The sequence below is a fragment of the Apus apus genome, chromosome 11 (assembly GCF_020740795.1).
Source record: "Apus apus isolate bApuApu2 chromosome 11, bApuApu2.pri.cur, whole genome shotgun sequence".
Taxonomy (NCBI): Eukaryota; Metazoa; Chordata; class Aves; order Apodiformes; family Apodidae; genus Apus; species Apus apus.
In genome coordinates this window covers 9,356,833-9,374,312 of record NC_067292.1, presented here as the reverse complement: position 1 = coordinate 9,374,312, position 17,480 = coordinate 9,356,833, and the positions used below count along the sequence as shown (strand labels likewise).

Genomic DNA, 17,480 nt, shown 5'->3' with positions numbered 1-17,480 from the left:
TCTGTTAGGTAAAACTGTTACGCAAGGCACATGGACAGGAGAAAGCAATACTCAAGCTGTGAGTCAAGCTAGCTGTCAGCAGCCAGAGCAACTGCCCTGCCTGGAAACCACTGCTCCAAGGGGAGTACACACAGCTTAGCTGCTAACAGGCACAGGGAGACATCCTGCCTGGCAGAGTAACCCCACAAATTTCATACTGCCTCTGCACGTGCTCTAAAATGCTTTGAAAACAGCTTTGCATTGCACCAGGAGATTCACCCTGCTGCTGTAAGACCACCAGCTTTCAGAATGAATTTAAGATCTCCTGACACCTATGCAGTGAAGAGACTTGGAAGGGAACTACACTTTTCATTTATTACATCTGTTCACTTCATTTTGGTATTAATATCTCAATGTAAGCCACAATATAGCCACAAAGAGCAAATCCAAAACAATACTCCTAAAAAATGTACTTTTGCTGAAGCAAAAGTTTAGATATTTTTATTGTCACAAGGAGATTTTTTTTTTTAACAAAAACAATACTAGAAAAATCTTAGCTTTTACTGCAGGGTGGATACTCCACCTGTCATGCAGTCCTGCATGTTCAGGAATGTTTGATTTGTACCTAAATCAACACATGAATTTTGCAACACTAAAGTGATAATTTCTCAGCTTTTGTAATGTGGAAACAATATTAAAAGAATTAGGGTGGTAACTATATGCTTTATGCCTCTGAAAAATCAGGAGGGTTTATGGACTTCAGCATGAACTCACATCTATCATTGGAGCATGATATGAAAAAGAGGGAGGAGACAGCTGAAGTAGAAGATATTTTCTGCCCATGCTGACCAAAAGGTTGTTCTAGTTACACATAAGCTTTGGGCTCTGCCTTTCTTTGTTTTGTTTTTAAGCTCAGTAGCTCTTGCCCCAGAAAGGCTGTTGTGCAATTTTATATCATGAGAACTCTCAGTTGCCAGAAGAAGCATTTCTACAGATTAATTTACTGCTTGCACTTTTTTCAGCTAAGTGGGCCACAAGCACCCAGTCATTAAATCAGTTCAGCACATATATTATGCGCCTAGTACTCCTGTCTGCTATGGCTGGGCTTGTGCACTTTACTCCAAATCTCCCTAAGTATATTTGCACAGGTGTGATTTACAGCCCTAGTAGGTAAATCACAGTCAACTTTAAACTGGATTGTTTAGGGAGCAGACTGTTGGCAGACAGCTTCAGATGTACACACTCAGTGCATGCTGGATATCATAAGCATTTGCTCTGGTAATGAGGAGACTCCTGCCCTTTGTACTGAGCTCTGAGCTGCAGCAGACTGGCAACAGCATTTGGGCAGCAAGAGGTAGGAAGTCTCACCCTAATTCTTCCAATAAAGTAATTCAGAAAGAAGGGATGCCCAGTTAGCTGCTGTAGGACATTATTAGCTATAAACAACCTTACATTTTTCCAGAGATACAGAGGTAGGAACAGATGTCTTGTGTCCCATAGGATCTATGGAGCTGCATAATGCTGCTGTGAGGTACCAGTAAGGTCAGGAACATGGTTGGGATAGCTGGAGCAGCCTAGGAGCCAGATATGGGAAATAACCAAGACATAGCAGAGAAATAAGATACAGGCAACACTGAAATGTGATGTTCAAGACTTTTCTTGGCAGTCCAAGTGCATGTCAGCTGGTAAGTGCTCTGGAATAATTCTGATAAACAAATCCCTCTCCAGTTCTAGCAATGAAGGCCTGGGACCCAGTGCAAACAGAGCACAATGTAAAGCACCATGGAAAAGAGAAAGTGTGAAAATAATGTTATCAACACTGATCCTTCTGAGAGAGTTATTGCTAAATTTAAAACAAAGAAAGCATGAATAGTGGAGACTGCTTCTCCTGTTTGTAACATTTGACAGAACTCTTAATTCCAGCACTACTATTTACCTATTATGTATCACAACAGTCAGAAATATATTAACTCTGTTGTAAAACTGACTTAACAAGCAGAATATTTTTTATTTCAATTTCTTTTTTTCCACAAAGGGGACACTTCTGTATCTAAATGAGACCCAAACTTATGCACCATCACTGAGACACTTGATGTCAAATGGCAGTTTTACTTGCAGACTCAGTGTTTATTGATTTCACTTTATTGAAACAATATTGCTGCTACATGCTGTCTTCAGTCATGGGGAAGTGACAGAAAATCCTGAGCAGTCAGGAAATCCAGTACATGTATTTAACAAGTGAGGTCTCTGTTGTAGACATGTATCCAGGAAGAATCAAAGGAATACGACGGGGAAAAAGATAAGTTGGAATTATTACAGTGAATAATTGCAAGTATGATAACTGCCAAAAAAAAAAAAAAAAGTGAAAAGAAGGGAAACATTATTTTATCCTCATAATTATTTTAAGTAATTTCTTTTACTGTCCTAATAGTTTGCCTATTATGTGCATATTTAGACTGTAAATTACAACTCTGAATTAATCTTCTTGTTTTCCATTCTTTGGTTATTTGCCTTTTCAAACATCACTTTTCTCCAGAAGTCTACCTTCTTTTCTTTCAACTTTCTGCCTTTCTTTTGTTGTAGATTTATCTGTAAGTATTCTTCATTTAGGTTATAAGATGGCCAGTCAGCCAATCCTTCCCCATTAGGATTTCTGGAAGCAACAAGAAAGTAAGAGTGAATGCCCTTTTCAGTCAAGGGGGGAATTCAGTCACAGCAGTTAAGACTGAATCAACACAATAGCTAATTCACTTTGGAGTCAGTACAAACCAGTAATAAGTGTAGTGAAACTCATGATACTTACCCATTTCGAGCAAAGTTAGCCCAGTACTTCATTAGAGTTCTACTAAGGTTCTTTTCTTCCTCTGTAACTTCACCTAAGAGACAAAATAATGATGACATGTGGCAGAAATCAAAACATTGCTACTACAGAAGGAGAGTTTCAGTCTGAATATGTTGTAACAATTTCCTGACGACAGCAGAGGCACCGTGCCTGCAACATGTTAGTAATACAGCAATCATCAAGAGAAGAATTCAGCACTCTATGAATAAGATTAGCATAATTATCCTTGTTCTACAAATTGGGGAATTGACTACAAGGAAATAAGGTGATTTACCTGTAGATTTTCAGGAAACCGAAGCAGAACCAAAAAAAAAAGAACCCATGTCTCCTGAGTCCCATTACAACTGAAGGAATTGGCCACATGTTTTAGTTTCTTAGATTTCATTCTACCTTTGTGGAACTGAAATCCTCTCAATTATTCAAAGATGGACTAGGCAAAGATTTCTTCATTCTGATACGATGTGCTGTCCTTCCATGTCTCAACACTTCAAGAATATTCATTTAAACGTGGTTACACAAATGACCACTATATCAGGAAGGTGAAAATATTTTTAGTTACAGTGTGTTATGAATTATAAATGTAACTCAATACACCAAGGAAAATATTTGCTATTTTAACGCTATCAATAAATTCAGGCAAATAGAAAAAGAACTGTATAATTTTTTCTAATGTAGGATAACAAAAGTTAAAAAAAAAAAGCCTCTAGTAACAGATTAACAAACACTTACAACATAGATGGATAGCTCCAAAGTTCAATGGAGTAAAAGGCAATACTTTCTTTTACGTAGGCTTTGAAACAGACTATGAACTACTGTGCAAATGATAAAAATAAAAGGAGAATAAATGGTAAATTCACTTAAAATAAGTAGAATTTCTGTGTTTCTTTGACAAAATAATAACTGCTCCTAATTTGTTTAATGGGAAAGAAAATATTCCATCATGAGTATTATTGTTTTAGCCATATGCAATGAAAGCAAACTGTTGGATTCATAATATTCCTGAGAATGTGGCATCTTGCATCTAAACTGTCCAATGACTGGCACATTCATCTGAGCTGTAGCAACATGGGATTCTGCCTGAGGGAACCAAACTTCCAGAATCCTGAGAGAATGCCCAGACTGACAAGGCAATAGCCATTTTGGGACTGCACCCTTAATCCTTCCACAATGGACCAGCTGCATTTTGAATTATATGCTTAAATACTTACTGAGACATGGGAGGAAATAGTCTTTAACCTAACCATTAGATCTCCACACAAAAAATGCAACACTGGAGGTCCAAGCCTCGCTCTAATCAACACAACTGAGGGAACTGGGGCTGTTCAGCCTTGAGGAGGGAAGGCTGATGAGAGACCTCATTGCTCTCTACAACTACCTGAAAGGAGATTGTAGTGAGGTGGGTGTTGGCCTCTTCTCCCTAGTGACTAGAAATAGGACAAGAGGAAATGGGGTCAAGTTGTGCCAGGGGAGGTTCACACCTCCGGATTCTGTGATTCTTCAGTGAAAAAGTGGTGATGCACTGGAAAAGGCTGCCCAGGGAGGTGGTGGAGGCACTGTCCCTGGAGGTGTTAAAAAACCGGGTAGATGTGGTGCTTTGGGCGATGGTTTAGTGGTCACGGGGGTGTAGGGCTGACAGTTGGACTTGATGCTCTTGAAGGTCTTTCATAACCTTAATGATTCTATGATTCTAGTATCTGCAAAAGAGACTGAGTCCCCCATTTTCTGGAGGCTGGCAGCCCATGGGATTTCCTGGAAAGGGTGAGTTACTAGCGTAAATTCATCAGGAAAAGAAGAGAGTCTAGGTTTCCTCCTTCCCAAGTATTCTGCTAATCCCCTGCAAGTTATTCCTTCAATTTATTTTTCAGCCAAAAAATTTGGAAAATTCATGAACAGAGCTGGTATAATGACAGTGCTGTTTTCTAGCAAATGCCCTATTTGCTAAATTATTGACAACATGTGTAACTTAGTGTGCTTCAGAAACAGCAATCTGTATGTTATAAAGAATGGAGAAGACTGTGAATCAGTGTAAAAAAAAAATCTATCAGGAGAAAGGGTTATATTTTGGCCTCACTGTTAATTTATGCACTTTAGTTTGATTAAAATGGAAGTAGCACTACTGGACAGAATACTGCCAGAGTTATGAGAGTAATTTGTATGTGAATACTGAATGTTCTGTTCCTTACTACGTAGCTGAATATCACCAGCCAGAAATGGTCCTCCAAAGACAAAGCCAACTTCATCTCCATGATCAGCTTTCACATACTCTGGTTTATTATCCCGGTATGAAGTGGGTCGATGCTGATATTCAAAGAAGTAGGCAGGAGCTCCAGACGCTAGATGTAACATGTAGAGAGTTAAAGATGAGATGCATAAAATTATGGCTAACATCAGCTGTTTAAAATACCACTTCAAATATGCCAAATTTTTTATACTGGACACATTTTTAATGGAATGTTACATTCAAATATGTATTTATATTTTAAATTCAAAACTAAGAACTCACAGTACTTAAACCAAAAAACAAACCAAGCAAAAAACCAAAAACAAAAAAACCCAATAAACAAACAAAAAATGAACAAATACAAAATCAAACCAAGCAAAAAAACATAACAAAAAACCCCACAAAACAAAACAAAAAAGAAAGAGAAATATTCACCCAGGAAAACTAACAGGAAACAAAATAACATTGAACTGTTTTCCAGTTCTGAGTATTTTGAAACGGCTTGTCTACACTTGAATAGCAGAAAATCTTGACTGCAGAGCTGCCGACTTCCTAAGTAGCAGAGGGCCAAAGGACAAATTCCAGGTTGCTTTAATGTTTTAATTTTAATCCTGTATACTTCACTTAGCAAACATTTACCTGTCTTATCATGCTCTGCTCTCATTATATTATGACTATGAGTGCAAGTGCATGACACTAGCACAAAGATAAAGGAGTTTGTACACTTGCTTCACACAATCCTGCAGATCTGTATCACTCACACAGTCCTGCAGATCTATGTCACTCTGCACTCCCATCAACTTCCCAGTGGGAATCTCAAGAAGGGCTGCCTACACATGACAGAATTTGTGTAATTTGATCCAGCATGCAGCAAGTGGTTTGAACATCCTTCTGATGTTCATTAGCTCACCCCTGTAATAATCCAATACTTTAACGGATGGCATGACAATTCCTACATCCCCTAGCAAGTCCAGAAATCGGTCCCGTAGCTCAGCAGGATCATCTGTGTTTCCCAGATATTCATCCACTATCACAGGCAAAAACTCTGATGGTATAAACTAAGAGAAGAAGAGGAAAGAAGAAACTAAAAGACAAATTACCACTCTTAGAGTTAGCAACTAAAAATGTCATATTTTAAACTCTAGGGGTTCCGCAAAGGCACAAAGGTCCAGAACAGCACCCATGTTGATGGGAAACCATTATGGTCAATGAAACCCAACACCAAAAAACAAACCAAGACAATCACCTCAATTTGGAACAGATTTTTATGGGTTAAAACTCTACAGGAATCAATGAAGATCCATCAACTGCTTCTGATAATACCTTTGGCTTCTGCTTTTTTTCAGGAGATGGGAATAACAAAAGTAAATTCTTTGAGTCCTTGAAAAATATATTTACTGTTAGATTACAGGGCAAGACCAATGGGATCTCCAAACACAGCTCACGTTAATGTTAGAATTTGCTGCTTGAAAGTTGCATTTAAATACTAAGAATGCAAAGAAACTACTTAAAATATAAATTTAATGTAAGCATATTGAACAATCCTGCCTTGAAACCCATCAACCAGGAGATTGGCCATCAGAAACCATAAGATGAGGAACACTATTACAGTAACCCTACATGCAAACACATAAGATAAAAATATTGGTTCAGGGATCTAGAAGGAAAAAGGTATTTCCCCCAGTTGCAGGCCTGACTCGGTCCTATTTCTGTGCAACCCCATACACCAAAGTCCTTTCAGCTTTGCTGAGACTCTTCCCAAAGCATAACATGACCTCAAGTCTTAGTAAAACTGTGACTCAAGCAGGAAGTTAGAGAACACCAAACTTCAAAAATCTGTTCTCTGCATGAAAAATAAATTTCACTTCCCAAATTAGATTAGTGCAACAGCTCTTACCAGCATTGGCAGTAAAAGCTCTATAGCTGAAGTGATTGATTTTTTATCTCCTATTTCCTTCAAAGCTGGTATTTTTGATGTCTGCAGAGAAGAAAAAAAAAAGAGTATTATTAGCACCATTACAATTTTTCAGTATTTAAAAAATTGGAATGTTACTCCACTTTATTCTTAAGACTAGTGTTTATTTTTGAAGCATCATATTGTATGCAGAAATGCTGTACGATGCAGCAGCTGACTTGAAAAGCTTGTATTTACTGCAGTAAATGTTTCCTTGGGGAAGGTTTCTACATAAACCACTCACATTAAGTAGCTTATCCTTAAATCCACACACATTGTTAAGAAACTTACAAGACTAGAAAGCATTAGGGCAGAAGTGAAGTGAAAAGCTGCTTCTGTCCCACAGATTTATTTTCCCCTCTAGTAGGGGAGATCTTAAAAGTCACTGGCAGACTCTGCCTCTAGTTCTCTAGTTCTACTGAGAACAGATGGGACACCCACACTATCCCCAAACTCTGTCCCCAGTTGAGCTTTTCAACCAATAGATCTTTTTGCATAGTAAGAAGGAACAGAGGGGCACTGATAGAACCAGCATTCAGAGTTCATAATGACAAACAGGGTTAAGCTGTTTAAGGTGGCCAATGCCACGTTTAAAAATATTCAATGTATCAATCCTGAATACTGTGTGTATAACATCAATGTGTTGTGAGGGAAAAGATTGGTTTCATTTTTCTTTTAGTAATAAGCCCTTGACTGTTGAATACTTTTCGCTCTCTCTGACTGGATGAGGGATTAAAATTTTAGGATAAGAAAATACTGTATAAAATTAATTTTCCAAAGACATCAGGTAGTTTAACTTGCAGGATAAAGCCTGTCTCACTGTTCTGTGACCAACTGGTTGTACGTCCCTACAGAATCATAATGCAAGCAAAGTTTACCTTGTATACATTTGCAACAATGCAAAGGCTTTTGGCCATACATAAAAGGTGTCCTAACAGCAAATAACTTATCAGAGCTGCCTACATCGGTTAACAGAAAAATAAAAAAAAATGAAGAATAGCCATTAAATTACAGATCTTATATTCCAGCCAAATTCATTGTTGGTGACTCCTATCATATATGGGACTGCATTAAATTCTTTTCCAGCTAATATCTCTTCAGGTGACTTGTGAAGAAATACTCCATCCAAAACTAAGGGTATAAATGAGTTTTCCTAAAGGAAGAGAAAAAAATATCATGTTACTTGTTAATAGTATTTTCCATTTTCCCTTCAAATCACAGAATAAAATGTCCATATTTAACGTTCCAAGTGCAAAAAAGCAGCTTTAAGAAATTTGAGTATCTACGGCCACTGTAACACACATTCATAGTTTTGTCCAACAGTACAAAATACTAGGCTGGTTGGGTCATGGTATGGAGTAAAGTAATGGTTCCCTGGTCCTGTGCTGCCTCTAACTGACATCAAAACCTATGTGTGCTCCAGTCTTGCTTACAACTTTACAGGTGCCAAGACACTCCACTGAAAATTCTAAAGAGAAACGATGTGGAATTATTTCAGTATTTCAGGAGTGTTTTGACAAAAGTTAGGAAAAATCGACTTTGAAACAGGCTAATCACGAGCTAGGCAGAGATTGAGCTGTTTTGCAAACATGCCATTAAAAAAAATCTGTTAGGAAGTGAAGTTTCACCTACCGGACTTTTAAAGACTAAATCATTTGCTTCCTGGTTCCTTAAGCAGTTTATCAGGGAGAGTGAACTGCTCATCTCACACTTAAATATACTGGCAATTTTCTGAAAATTATTAACAAAGACAAGAACTGTTAGCTCTGGGGTGATCTTCAAGGAATTTATAAACACAAAATTATTATACAGAGTACTGTTAATAGTTTTATTTAAGGGCAGATTTAGGTGAGCTTGATAGGTATTCAAGTATTTCATTTTACTAGAAACATGACAGTTTGATCACAAAGTGAAATCACTCTGGTATACTTCTCTTTCTTGCTCTATTTCCATTCACTGTTCTACAACAAACCTTGCTGTTGAGATGTTACAAGGTTGTAACACAAATAAGGCAAGAAAATTCAGAAAATCAACTTTTGAGAGACTTACATTACTACTACCTGTTGTTTCAGGATGAGAAATGAGGAGGTATTTATAGAGAGGAATTTAATATCTTTAAAAATTAATTGGTTCATTAATTATTTGGGTTTAAAATTAATTTACTTAAAATAAAGGCCCTACATAAAAGACCATAGCTTAATAAAAACTGAATGCCTCTCTGGATTCTAATTAAACTTTCAATAATAAATTTCCTAAGTTACTGTGTGCACAAAAATGGACATATGCTTAGCTGGGCAGGTGTGTAAATACCTAACTTGACCCACAGATATTATAATCATGTAACTGTACAATCTATTTCCAACACCAAAAGAACACAGTAAGATTGAAAAGAAATACACTATTTGAGTGAAAATTTACATAGTGCTAACCCATATATTTATAGGTAAGTCATGAGAATGAATTTTATCTTTGTTGCATAATACACAACCAAATTTTCCCCTTTTCTCTTTTAACCAAATAATTAGATATAAGAAATACCATATTTTAGGTTGTAAAGGCCTTAAAATGTAAAAAAAACAAACCCAAAAACCCAAAAAAGAGCCTACCTTAAGGTCACTTGAAGCACGTAAATCTTTTTCACTGGGGATTAGAATTCCGCTCTCTGATATTGCTTTATGAAAGAGGCCCTTAGACAAAGGAGACAAAACCTGCCAAGAAGGAAATAACAGAAAGAATTTATTCTGCATTAAGGTTCTTATCCCATAACTCTATGCTTCACTAGACTGCTGGATTCCCTGGGGAGTTACACATTTTCATATGTTTACAAGGGAAGTGTCTCGACTTAGCCCAATGTGCCGTTAATCTGACTTTGAAAAATCAGATTAAGCATGAAATGTTACACTAATTGAGTTTCTGAAGATTTTTTTTTAAAGACACTACTTTTTAGTGTCTCTACTTCATGCCTACATGTGCAAAAACAGAGCAAGCTCCGGCAGATACGCCAAAGAGTGTGACAGAGCTTGGATCTCCACCGAAGTGTTCAATATTTTCTTGGATCCACCGAAGAGCTGCTACTTGATCCAGAAATCCCAAGTTTCCACGAGCGTGTTCATCACCAGTACTGAAAGAAAAGTGGCATGAGCCAACTTCTCAGAAAGAGCAACAGTTCTAATAACAGAATAAAATAAACCTCACTGACTTACATTTTGTGCCAAGTGTCTTATTCGGCCAAGGAAAGATCTGTGGAGCTCATTGACCTCCATGGTCAGATCTTAGCCCCACTGACTTCCCTCTACTTTTGGTTCACCCCACACAGCTAGATTCCTGGCATTTACACTGATTTTTTGCTTTACACACCAATGGATGGAAGTCAAGGCAAGAGCAAAAATCCTATGAAGAACCAAATAAGCTCAACTATGATTTGATAGCAGACTACATTCAAATGACAACACAAATGGAATTTAAAGACATTATTATATGTTCTAAAGTCCTGATGTCAGTCAACTATGTATATTTAAACCCGTGTAACAGTGGGAAGCTGGTATAGAAGTTCAGCTGATTTAGAAAACAAAAGTACCCAGGCTTTAAAAATGATAGGAAATATTTTGTAAAAAGTTTAACAGCCATCTTACTTGAAGAATCCAAGGAGTCCAAGTCTGTACTGAATGATTACTACCACAATATTCTCATAGGCTGATAGTGCAGAACCATCATACCTAGCAGCACCACCAAATATAAAATTGCCTCCATGGATCCACACCATTACCTTAGAGACAAAAGGGTGAGACACACTTTTATACATTGCTTGGTAGACTTTGTTTGAAAAAGTAAGACAACATCAGAGAATTAGGAACTCCAAATCACTGAAGCAAAATGGGAGCTGAATTTTAGGTTGGTGGACTTTGAATTTTACATAATAGTATCACTTCCGATAATGCAGCATCACATTTTCAACAGCAATTAAGTGATTTAGGAGCTGTCATTAGGTGCAAGCTCTGCATGAGTTTGTACAATAGGTTTACATACAGGTAACTTGTCCTTCTTGCTTGAACCAGCAGGGCTGTACACATTTAGATACAAACAGTCCTCAGAAGTTTGGAACGGAAGGTGTTTTTCTTTAAAGTTTTTTTCAGCTGTTTTCAGCAGGGACAGATCTTGAGGGCATCTTTACAAAAGAAAGGAAGTGTGACTATTAGCAATTAAACTGCAATAGCAACTATGTAACAATGATAGAGAAAAACACACTTTGTTTTGCCCCACAGACTGATTTCCCACAGGGTGCTCAAGCTTTGCCTTACTTAAGTACAGTTAGAGGTGCGACCTGTAAAGCAGAGCTCTATAGTTGTACTTAAAGAGCTGAATTGTTTCAGCACAGTATAAAGAGAGAAAGTACTTTCCAAAGACAGGACATTCTCAGGAATTTTTTATGGTTCTTAATCACAGGGTTCTTATGAGATATTTCAGAACTGGCAGTGTATCTGCTACCAGTCAATACAAGTTCCTTGCCAGACATCAGACCCCTGTACCCTAACAAACACGGCAACAGTGACAAACGTGAGCAGGTCCTACACACAAATGAACAGAACAACTCTCACATTGGTGGGTAAGAAGTTGCATCTCTCAGACCATTCCAGGGTTCAGGTGGTTCAGGTGGGGAAAACCTCAAGGATCCAACAGGTGCTTTTGCAAAAGGAATCCCAAGGAAAGCATTTACAAGTCTGTCTGTCCCCTTCACATTTGCTTGTCTCCCTTTGAGCCGCCCAAGTGCAATAGTCACTTCTGGCTCAGCACCAGCCTGTCCTAAATAACACATAAGGTAAAAAAAAATATTCAGTCTTCATTTTGCTTTTGTGCAATGACAGACACCCCTTGCCAAACACTCCCATAGCTGTCTCTGCCAGTGACACATGGAACTGGGTAAGATAGTTTACTCACTGTGCGAGAGCATGAAGTTTAAAAACAAAATTCAGAGCAAACAGCAACTGCCAAAACCATAAACATTTTCTAAATTTATCATCCAACAAGATCTAAAAAATATTTTGCGTAGATAATTCAGAAATGGTTTTTGATTTGTACCTTTTAAGAAAGATAGAAAATTTTATTTTCATAAAATCATCTCGGAAATTGTTTCATCTCACAAAACCAGTAATTTTTGCATCAAGTTTATTAGGATACTTTTCCAGAGATATGTACTACATTTGAAAATCACTACACTGCCACTTGTTAGTGCAGTTGTTTCCCTGACAGCAATAATAACAGATTTATGCATCTCACCTTCTTTCCTGCAAGTGATGAATACTATACTACAAAACAAGGTGCATAGCAAAGAAATCTGTCTTTGAGGAGCCATTTTTCATCCCTGTTTGGACTCTAGATTATTTTGTGGTTTTATGCAGAAGAGAAAGGTACAAAGGTCCCTGCTAAGGGCACTCTGAGTAGGGAGTGCAGCTAAATTACTTTTTGAACAAGCACTACATTAAGCACTGTCAGAGCTGTACTTGATACAGAATGTAGATACAATCCCTTAGTTGGATGATCTGAAAATGACTCAACACCTACTGTGAACAACAACAAAAGGTCTAATCACAGTTAATCTGCTGTTAATCCTACAAGCAGAGAAAAGATAAATGCTCTGAAGAGATTCCAGAGCAGTCAATACATAAATTCTTATTAAAAAACCACCCCAAAACAATAAAAGCCTCACCAAGAAACAGCAATGCAGCCTAAATAAATCCCAGAAGTAACAATTTAAAAAAAAAAAAAAGAAAAATCTTGCAGAAGTTTTAATGAGGGCTAGCACATTGGTACTGTCATTGACAACACATGTGCTTTCCAGTGGGGACTGGCCTCCAGCCTCCAAATTAGTTCTTTATCCCTTCTTGAATAAAACTAGGCCTGCATTTTTCAAAATTAAAGGGAAGATTAAAGTCAAGGGTCAGATTATAGCTTCTTCTGTAACAACAGCCTCAGTGGATGTCAAAAAGCAAGGTCTATTTACCAGCACCTCATGAGCTACGTACTTCCCTCAAAATGAGAAAGACCATCATCTCCCTTTCTCTACAAGATAGCTTTCTACAGTGGAAATGGGCTGGCAATCCAGCAGTTTTCACCTGTAGGCTGAAAAAGTCCTACAGAATTTTGTAGCATGATATCTCTCAGTGTAGATGGCTGGCCGTAAGCAAATAAGCTTGGATTTACAAGCCCAACCTGCTCCACTAACCTAAATCTTCAACTAGCAAAATACCCTCTACATTAAGACTCTTTGCCTTTCCACCTTTGATTCGTTTCACATGTGTATGAGTGTTGTCCTGAGCATTCAGTTGCAAAACACACCACTCCAGGCTCCTCTGTGCTGCTTTCACCTCCAGCATGGGCACTCATAAAGCCCGTGCAGCCAGCTTCCCCACAAACCATGCATCGTGTAAGTTCATCCTGCTTGGGGAACAGGTTTGTCAGAGTAAACCACTTCTTTAACAAAAAGGGTCACAAATGAGATAGGTAAAACAGATTTTCAGTCCAAGGTAATTCAGAGCTACTTGCTACTTCTCACACAGTTCCTGAGTCTCTGGGTTGTGAAAGCTGTGCAGAGTGTGCCAATTTCTCATTAGTTTCACCTGGAACTGAGCAAATATGCATTGTAAAACAGAACTTTTTTATACTTCCCTCAAATCTTTCTGGAAAATCCTTTCTGTTGCAGTTATTTTTGTTCCAGCCCAATGTGAAAAGCCCTGGGATTTTTGTCCATTCTTCTTGTGGACTAGGACAGCCCAAAATGAGCAGACAAATTTCAACATATAGAAATAGCTGTATGCACCTTTGTATGTATAAATCCATCCATGTGCAGCTGTAGATGAGACAGGGAACAAGGGGTTGGAAAAAGCAGGATTGCATGAGGCTACTTAAGTTGAACACCTTCCAACTGTTAAATCCAACAAATACAGACTTCTTGTGCTGCCAAACTGAACTCTTTATGCAATTAAAAACCAAACAACAAAACAAAGCAAACAAAACTTGCTTTTAAAATCAACCAACATCTTAGCCACTTCAGTCAGCTCAGCTTCGTATTTCCTAAACAGCCAAAAACATGATGCTTAGCAACAGAATTTATTATCCAAAACAACATACACTAACTGAAAGACCGACTCAACAAAGGACTAGATTAAGAAGTGAACTTTAATGTTAATGTAATATAGATATTAACTTAATATAATAAAAAAGCCCAATATTAAAACAGAGATAAAAGGAATTTCTGCTCAGAGGTAGTTTGCTTATCTTATTTAAAATATCAGCAGCTATGTAAACATATCGGAAATCTTCAGAGCAGGTCCCGCAGGGGGCAAGCCCGGCTCCCTGCAGGCAGAAGTGCCCCTGAGGTAACCACCGTCGTCTAAAAGGCAGCGTTGAGCTACAGAGCCACGATACAGCTCTTCCTGCTGAAACAGCTTCTGAAGCAGCAGCTCTCAGCTCCTTGCAAAGCCTCTTTACTTTCTGCCAGCCAGAGGGGAAACTGCCGCCCTCCGTCTGAGGGGCACTAGGTAAAAGACGAAGGAAACAGCTTTAATCACTAGCACGCTGCCAGCACCGAGCTCCCTCCAGCGGCCCCTGACAGGCTCTGGCTGCAGTGAAGCCACCGCCTCGCCTCGGGCTCCAGCTGGGCGCTGTGCCCCGGGCCCCGCACGCCTCCCGCCCCGGCGGCCCCGCCGCTGGCACCGCGCCCTCGGGGCTCCCCGCACAGCGCGCCCGTCCCGCGCCGCGCCCACAGGAGAGCACCGCTGCCCCGGCAAAGCGCCGGCCGACGGCACGGAGCAGCCCCCGCCCCGGTGCGGCGCCGAACGGCGTCCGGGCTCCTTCCGGCAGCGGCGCCGCCGAGCGCCGGTGGCGGCAGCGCCCGGCGGGGCCTGCGCGCGGGATGGTGGGCCCGGGCCCGGGCGGCGGGGCCGCGCTGGAGAACGCCAACCCGCTCATCTACCGCCGCTCGGGAGAGCGGCCGGTGACGGCGCAGGAGGAGGACGATGAGCTGCCCGACTCCATCGACGACCGGGAGATCTTCGATATCCTGCCGGGATGGGGGAGCCGGGCCGGGCCGAGGGCGGGCGGGCCGGGGCCGCGGGGCAGGGCGGGTCGCTGCAGCTCCGCGTTCCTTAACCCGGCACATCTCATTCGCTCCATCAACGACCCCGAGCACCCCCTCACCCTGGAGGAGCTGAATGTCGTCGAGCAAGTGCGAGTGAAGGTGGGATCCGCGGAGCTGCGCGTGCGGCCGCGCCCGGGGCCGCGGTCGGTGCTGCTGCTGCCGCCCGGTCCACGTAACTGTTTCTTTTCTAACGAGAAAGAGGCTTCTTTTAGGAGTCTCCTGCAGCTAAACACGGAGTTTTAAGGTGTCAGTGAATAAAACGATGAGCGGCAAAGTACAGCTTGAAGCTGCGTTTCACATACAACGCCCCCAGCCAGCCTGGGGTAAAGCCAGTGAATTTTGTACATGAGAGTGTTTGGTTTCCAACAGGTGAATGATGCAGAAAGCACAGTGACAGTGGAGTTCACTCCCACCATTCCTCACTGCAGCATGGCGACGTTAATCGGCCTCTCCATAAAAGTGAAACTGATCAGATCTCTGCCTGAGAGGTTTAAGGTGAGTAATGAAATGCTCTGGAACCAAAATAGGGGTATGGTGTTGGAAAATACGAAAGAAAGAAAAAACAAACAGGCTGGCTAATTTAAACTGAAAAATAACTTAGAGCCTATTTCATGTGATGAGTGAGGGAAACACTCCAGGAGCCACAGAGGGCAGTGGACTGAAGCACTGATGCAGAATTAGGGTTCTGTGACAGTCGTGTCAAGGGCGAATGGGGTTATGGAGGGAAGTGACCTGCAGTGCTCAGGAGGGGGACACATTGGTGCCTCACCTTCTGTTTGAAGGGGGCTTAAGCAGGTGGGAATGCAGAATATTCTGTGATTTCAGACTTAACTTTATTCTGCTAGCTACAGTAACTGTTATTGGCAAGAATGTTATTTTCCCCCCTCTTTTTGTTATTGCCTCATTTTTATTATTAAATAGCTTGAACTTGAGCTTCCAATATTTTATTGACTTGTCCTCTTTTTTTTTTGGTGCTTTTTAAGCTGGATGTTCACATAACACCAGGAACACATGCCTCTGAGCATGCAGGTAAGGTTTTCAGTGCTGTTGTGTGGATTTGTTTTTTGTTTTATTTTTTTAAATTAGAGAGACTTCTACACCTGCAGAGCAGCTGTCTAGTTTCTGGGACTTCACATGCGTCAGCTGCTAGGGGATGTTACAGAACAGGAGTGTGTAATAATGACACTCAAGTATGTTCTGTACTGTACTTTACATCCCCTCAGGCAACCAGTACTCACAACTAGTCATTGATTTTCCTGGGTTATGGAGGACTCAGAAAATGGGGAGAGGCTGACAGGAAATTTCCTTTTGTGTTACACCTACACCTGTGTAGCTCCCTGCTGCTGAAGCATAAACAGCTTGCTGGTTTCAATTGTGATAACGTGGTAGCTTTGACTTCAAACTGCAGCTCTGCAGTGTGTATTACCAGTCTACCCGAGTACCATGGCAACAGTGTGATTATGTGTCTTAATGTAAAACGCTTTAACAAAGCCATTGTATACCAATGTTTTGACCATTTTCTTGTGTCTTTTTCCTGTACAGTTAATAAACAACTTGCTGATAAAGAACGTGTAGCAGCTGCTTTGGAAAACTCTCACTTGCTGGAAGTGGTGAATCAGTGTTTGTCTGCTCGATCGTAGTTGCCTGATGTGGAAATTGTTGGTATTTGCTATTTAAACTCATTTTGTATATGTGGTGATGCTAGTGGTGCACTATACGCATATCTGTAAGCAAAATAAAATCACTTGGATTTTCCTAAAATGTTTCATTACTCCTACAAAAATAGTATGTGGGAAATGAGCTTATAGGGAACTACAAAAATAATTAAAATCTACTTTTAATTGTTGTTAGTCATTGCATAGGTAGAATTTGTCTTTAAAAAAATACTTGTTTCAAGCTGTTTTCAACTGGTTTCTCACTATTCAAAATTAGTTATCAGCTGCATTTTGGAAGTGGATTTTGCACGTTGGTGGACCAGGGTAGTTTTACAGGTACACCAAGGTAGTTGTCAATTTAAGTCTTTACATTCATATGACTCTTTTGGACTGCTAATATAATTTTAGCTTCAGACATGAAAAATTTTGTAAGTTCACGTGTGCAAAGTTGTAACACATATTAGCAATAAGTGTAAGCACTTGTAAATCATCTGCCTGGTTTTATTATATGAACTTGGATTAGCCAAATATGGAGGGCTCCTTAGAACAGTATAAAACATGATTTAATTTTACTTACTCATTATTTGTGGTACGAAATACAGTATCTTTGAGGTGGGTGTTTTTTTCATGGCACCTGCCACAATATAAGAGAGAGTAATTCATAGCTTTCAGTATGAACAGTCCAGCTACCCTCT

At 39.9% G+C, this 17,480-nt stretch overlaps 2 protein-coding genes and 1 long non-coding RNA gene across 3 annotated transcripts; 2 read left to right on the top strand and 1 right to left on the bottom strand.

The window, feature by feature from the left end:
• The first annotated feature begins 1,222 nt into the window (after window positions 1-1,222).
• LOC127389316 (uncharacterized) lies at window positions 1,223-10,200 on the top strand. Its single transcript, XR_007890618.1, has 3 exons — window positions 1,223-1,333; window positions 4,513-4,579; window positions 6,188-10,200. It is a non-coding gene; the product is annotated as an uncharacterized LOC127389316 (long non-coding RNA).
• Window positions 2,086-12,389, bottom strand: CES2 (carboxylesterase 2). Its single transcript, XM_051629685.1, has 13 exons — window positions 12,271-12,389; window positions 11,592-11,796; window positions 11,023-11,161; window positions 10,629-10,762; window positions 9,964-10,117; window positions 9,603-9,704; window positions 8,629-8,727; window positions 8,009-8,149; window positions 6,940-7,020; window positions 5,953-6,100; window positions 5,005-5,154; window positions 2,783-2,855; window positions 2,086-2,632 (listed from the first exon to the last, which is right to left on the bottom strand). Exons 1-13 carry the CDS (start codon window positions 12,344-12,346, stop codon window positions 2,443-2,445), a joined length of 1,692 nt encoding a protein of 563 aa, XP_051485645.1. The 5' UTR covers window positions 12,347-12,389; the 3' UTR covers window positions 2,086-2,442.
• Window positions 12,390-14,819: 2,430 nt separating this feature from the next.
• On the top strand, window positions 14,820-16,891 carry CIAO2B (cytosolic iron-sulfur assembly component 2B). Its single transcript, XM_051629312.1, has 5 exons — window positions 14,820-15,049; window positions 15,152-15,229; window positions 15,500-15,625; window positions 16,114-16,159; window positions 16,673-16,891. The coding sequence occupies exons 1-5, from the start codon at window positions 14,906-14,908 to the stop codon at window positions 16,768-16,770; spliced, it is 492 nt and encodes a 163-aa protein (XP_051485272.1). The 5' UTR covers window positions 14,820-14,905; the 3' UTR covers window positions 16,771-16,891.
• Window positions 16,892-17,480: the final 589 nt, after the last annotated feature.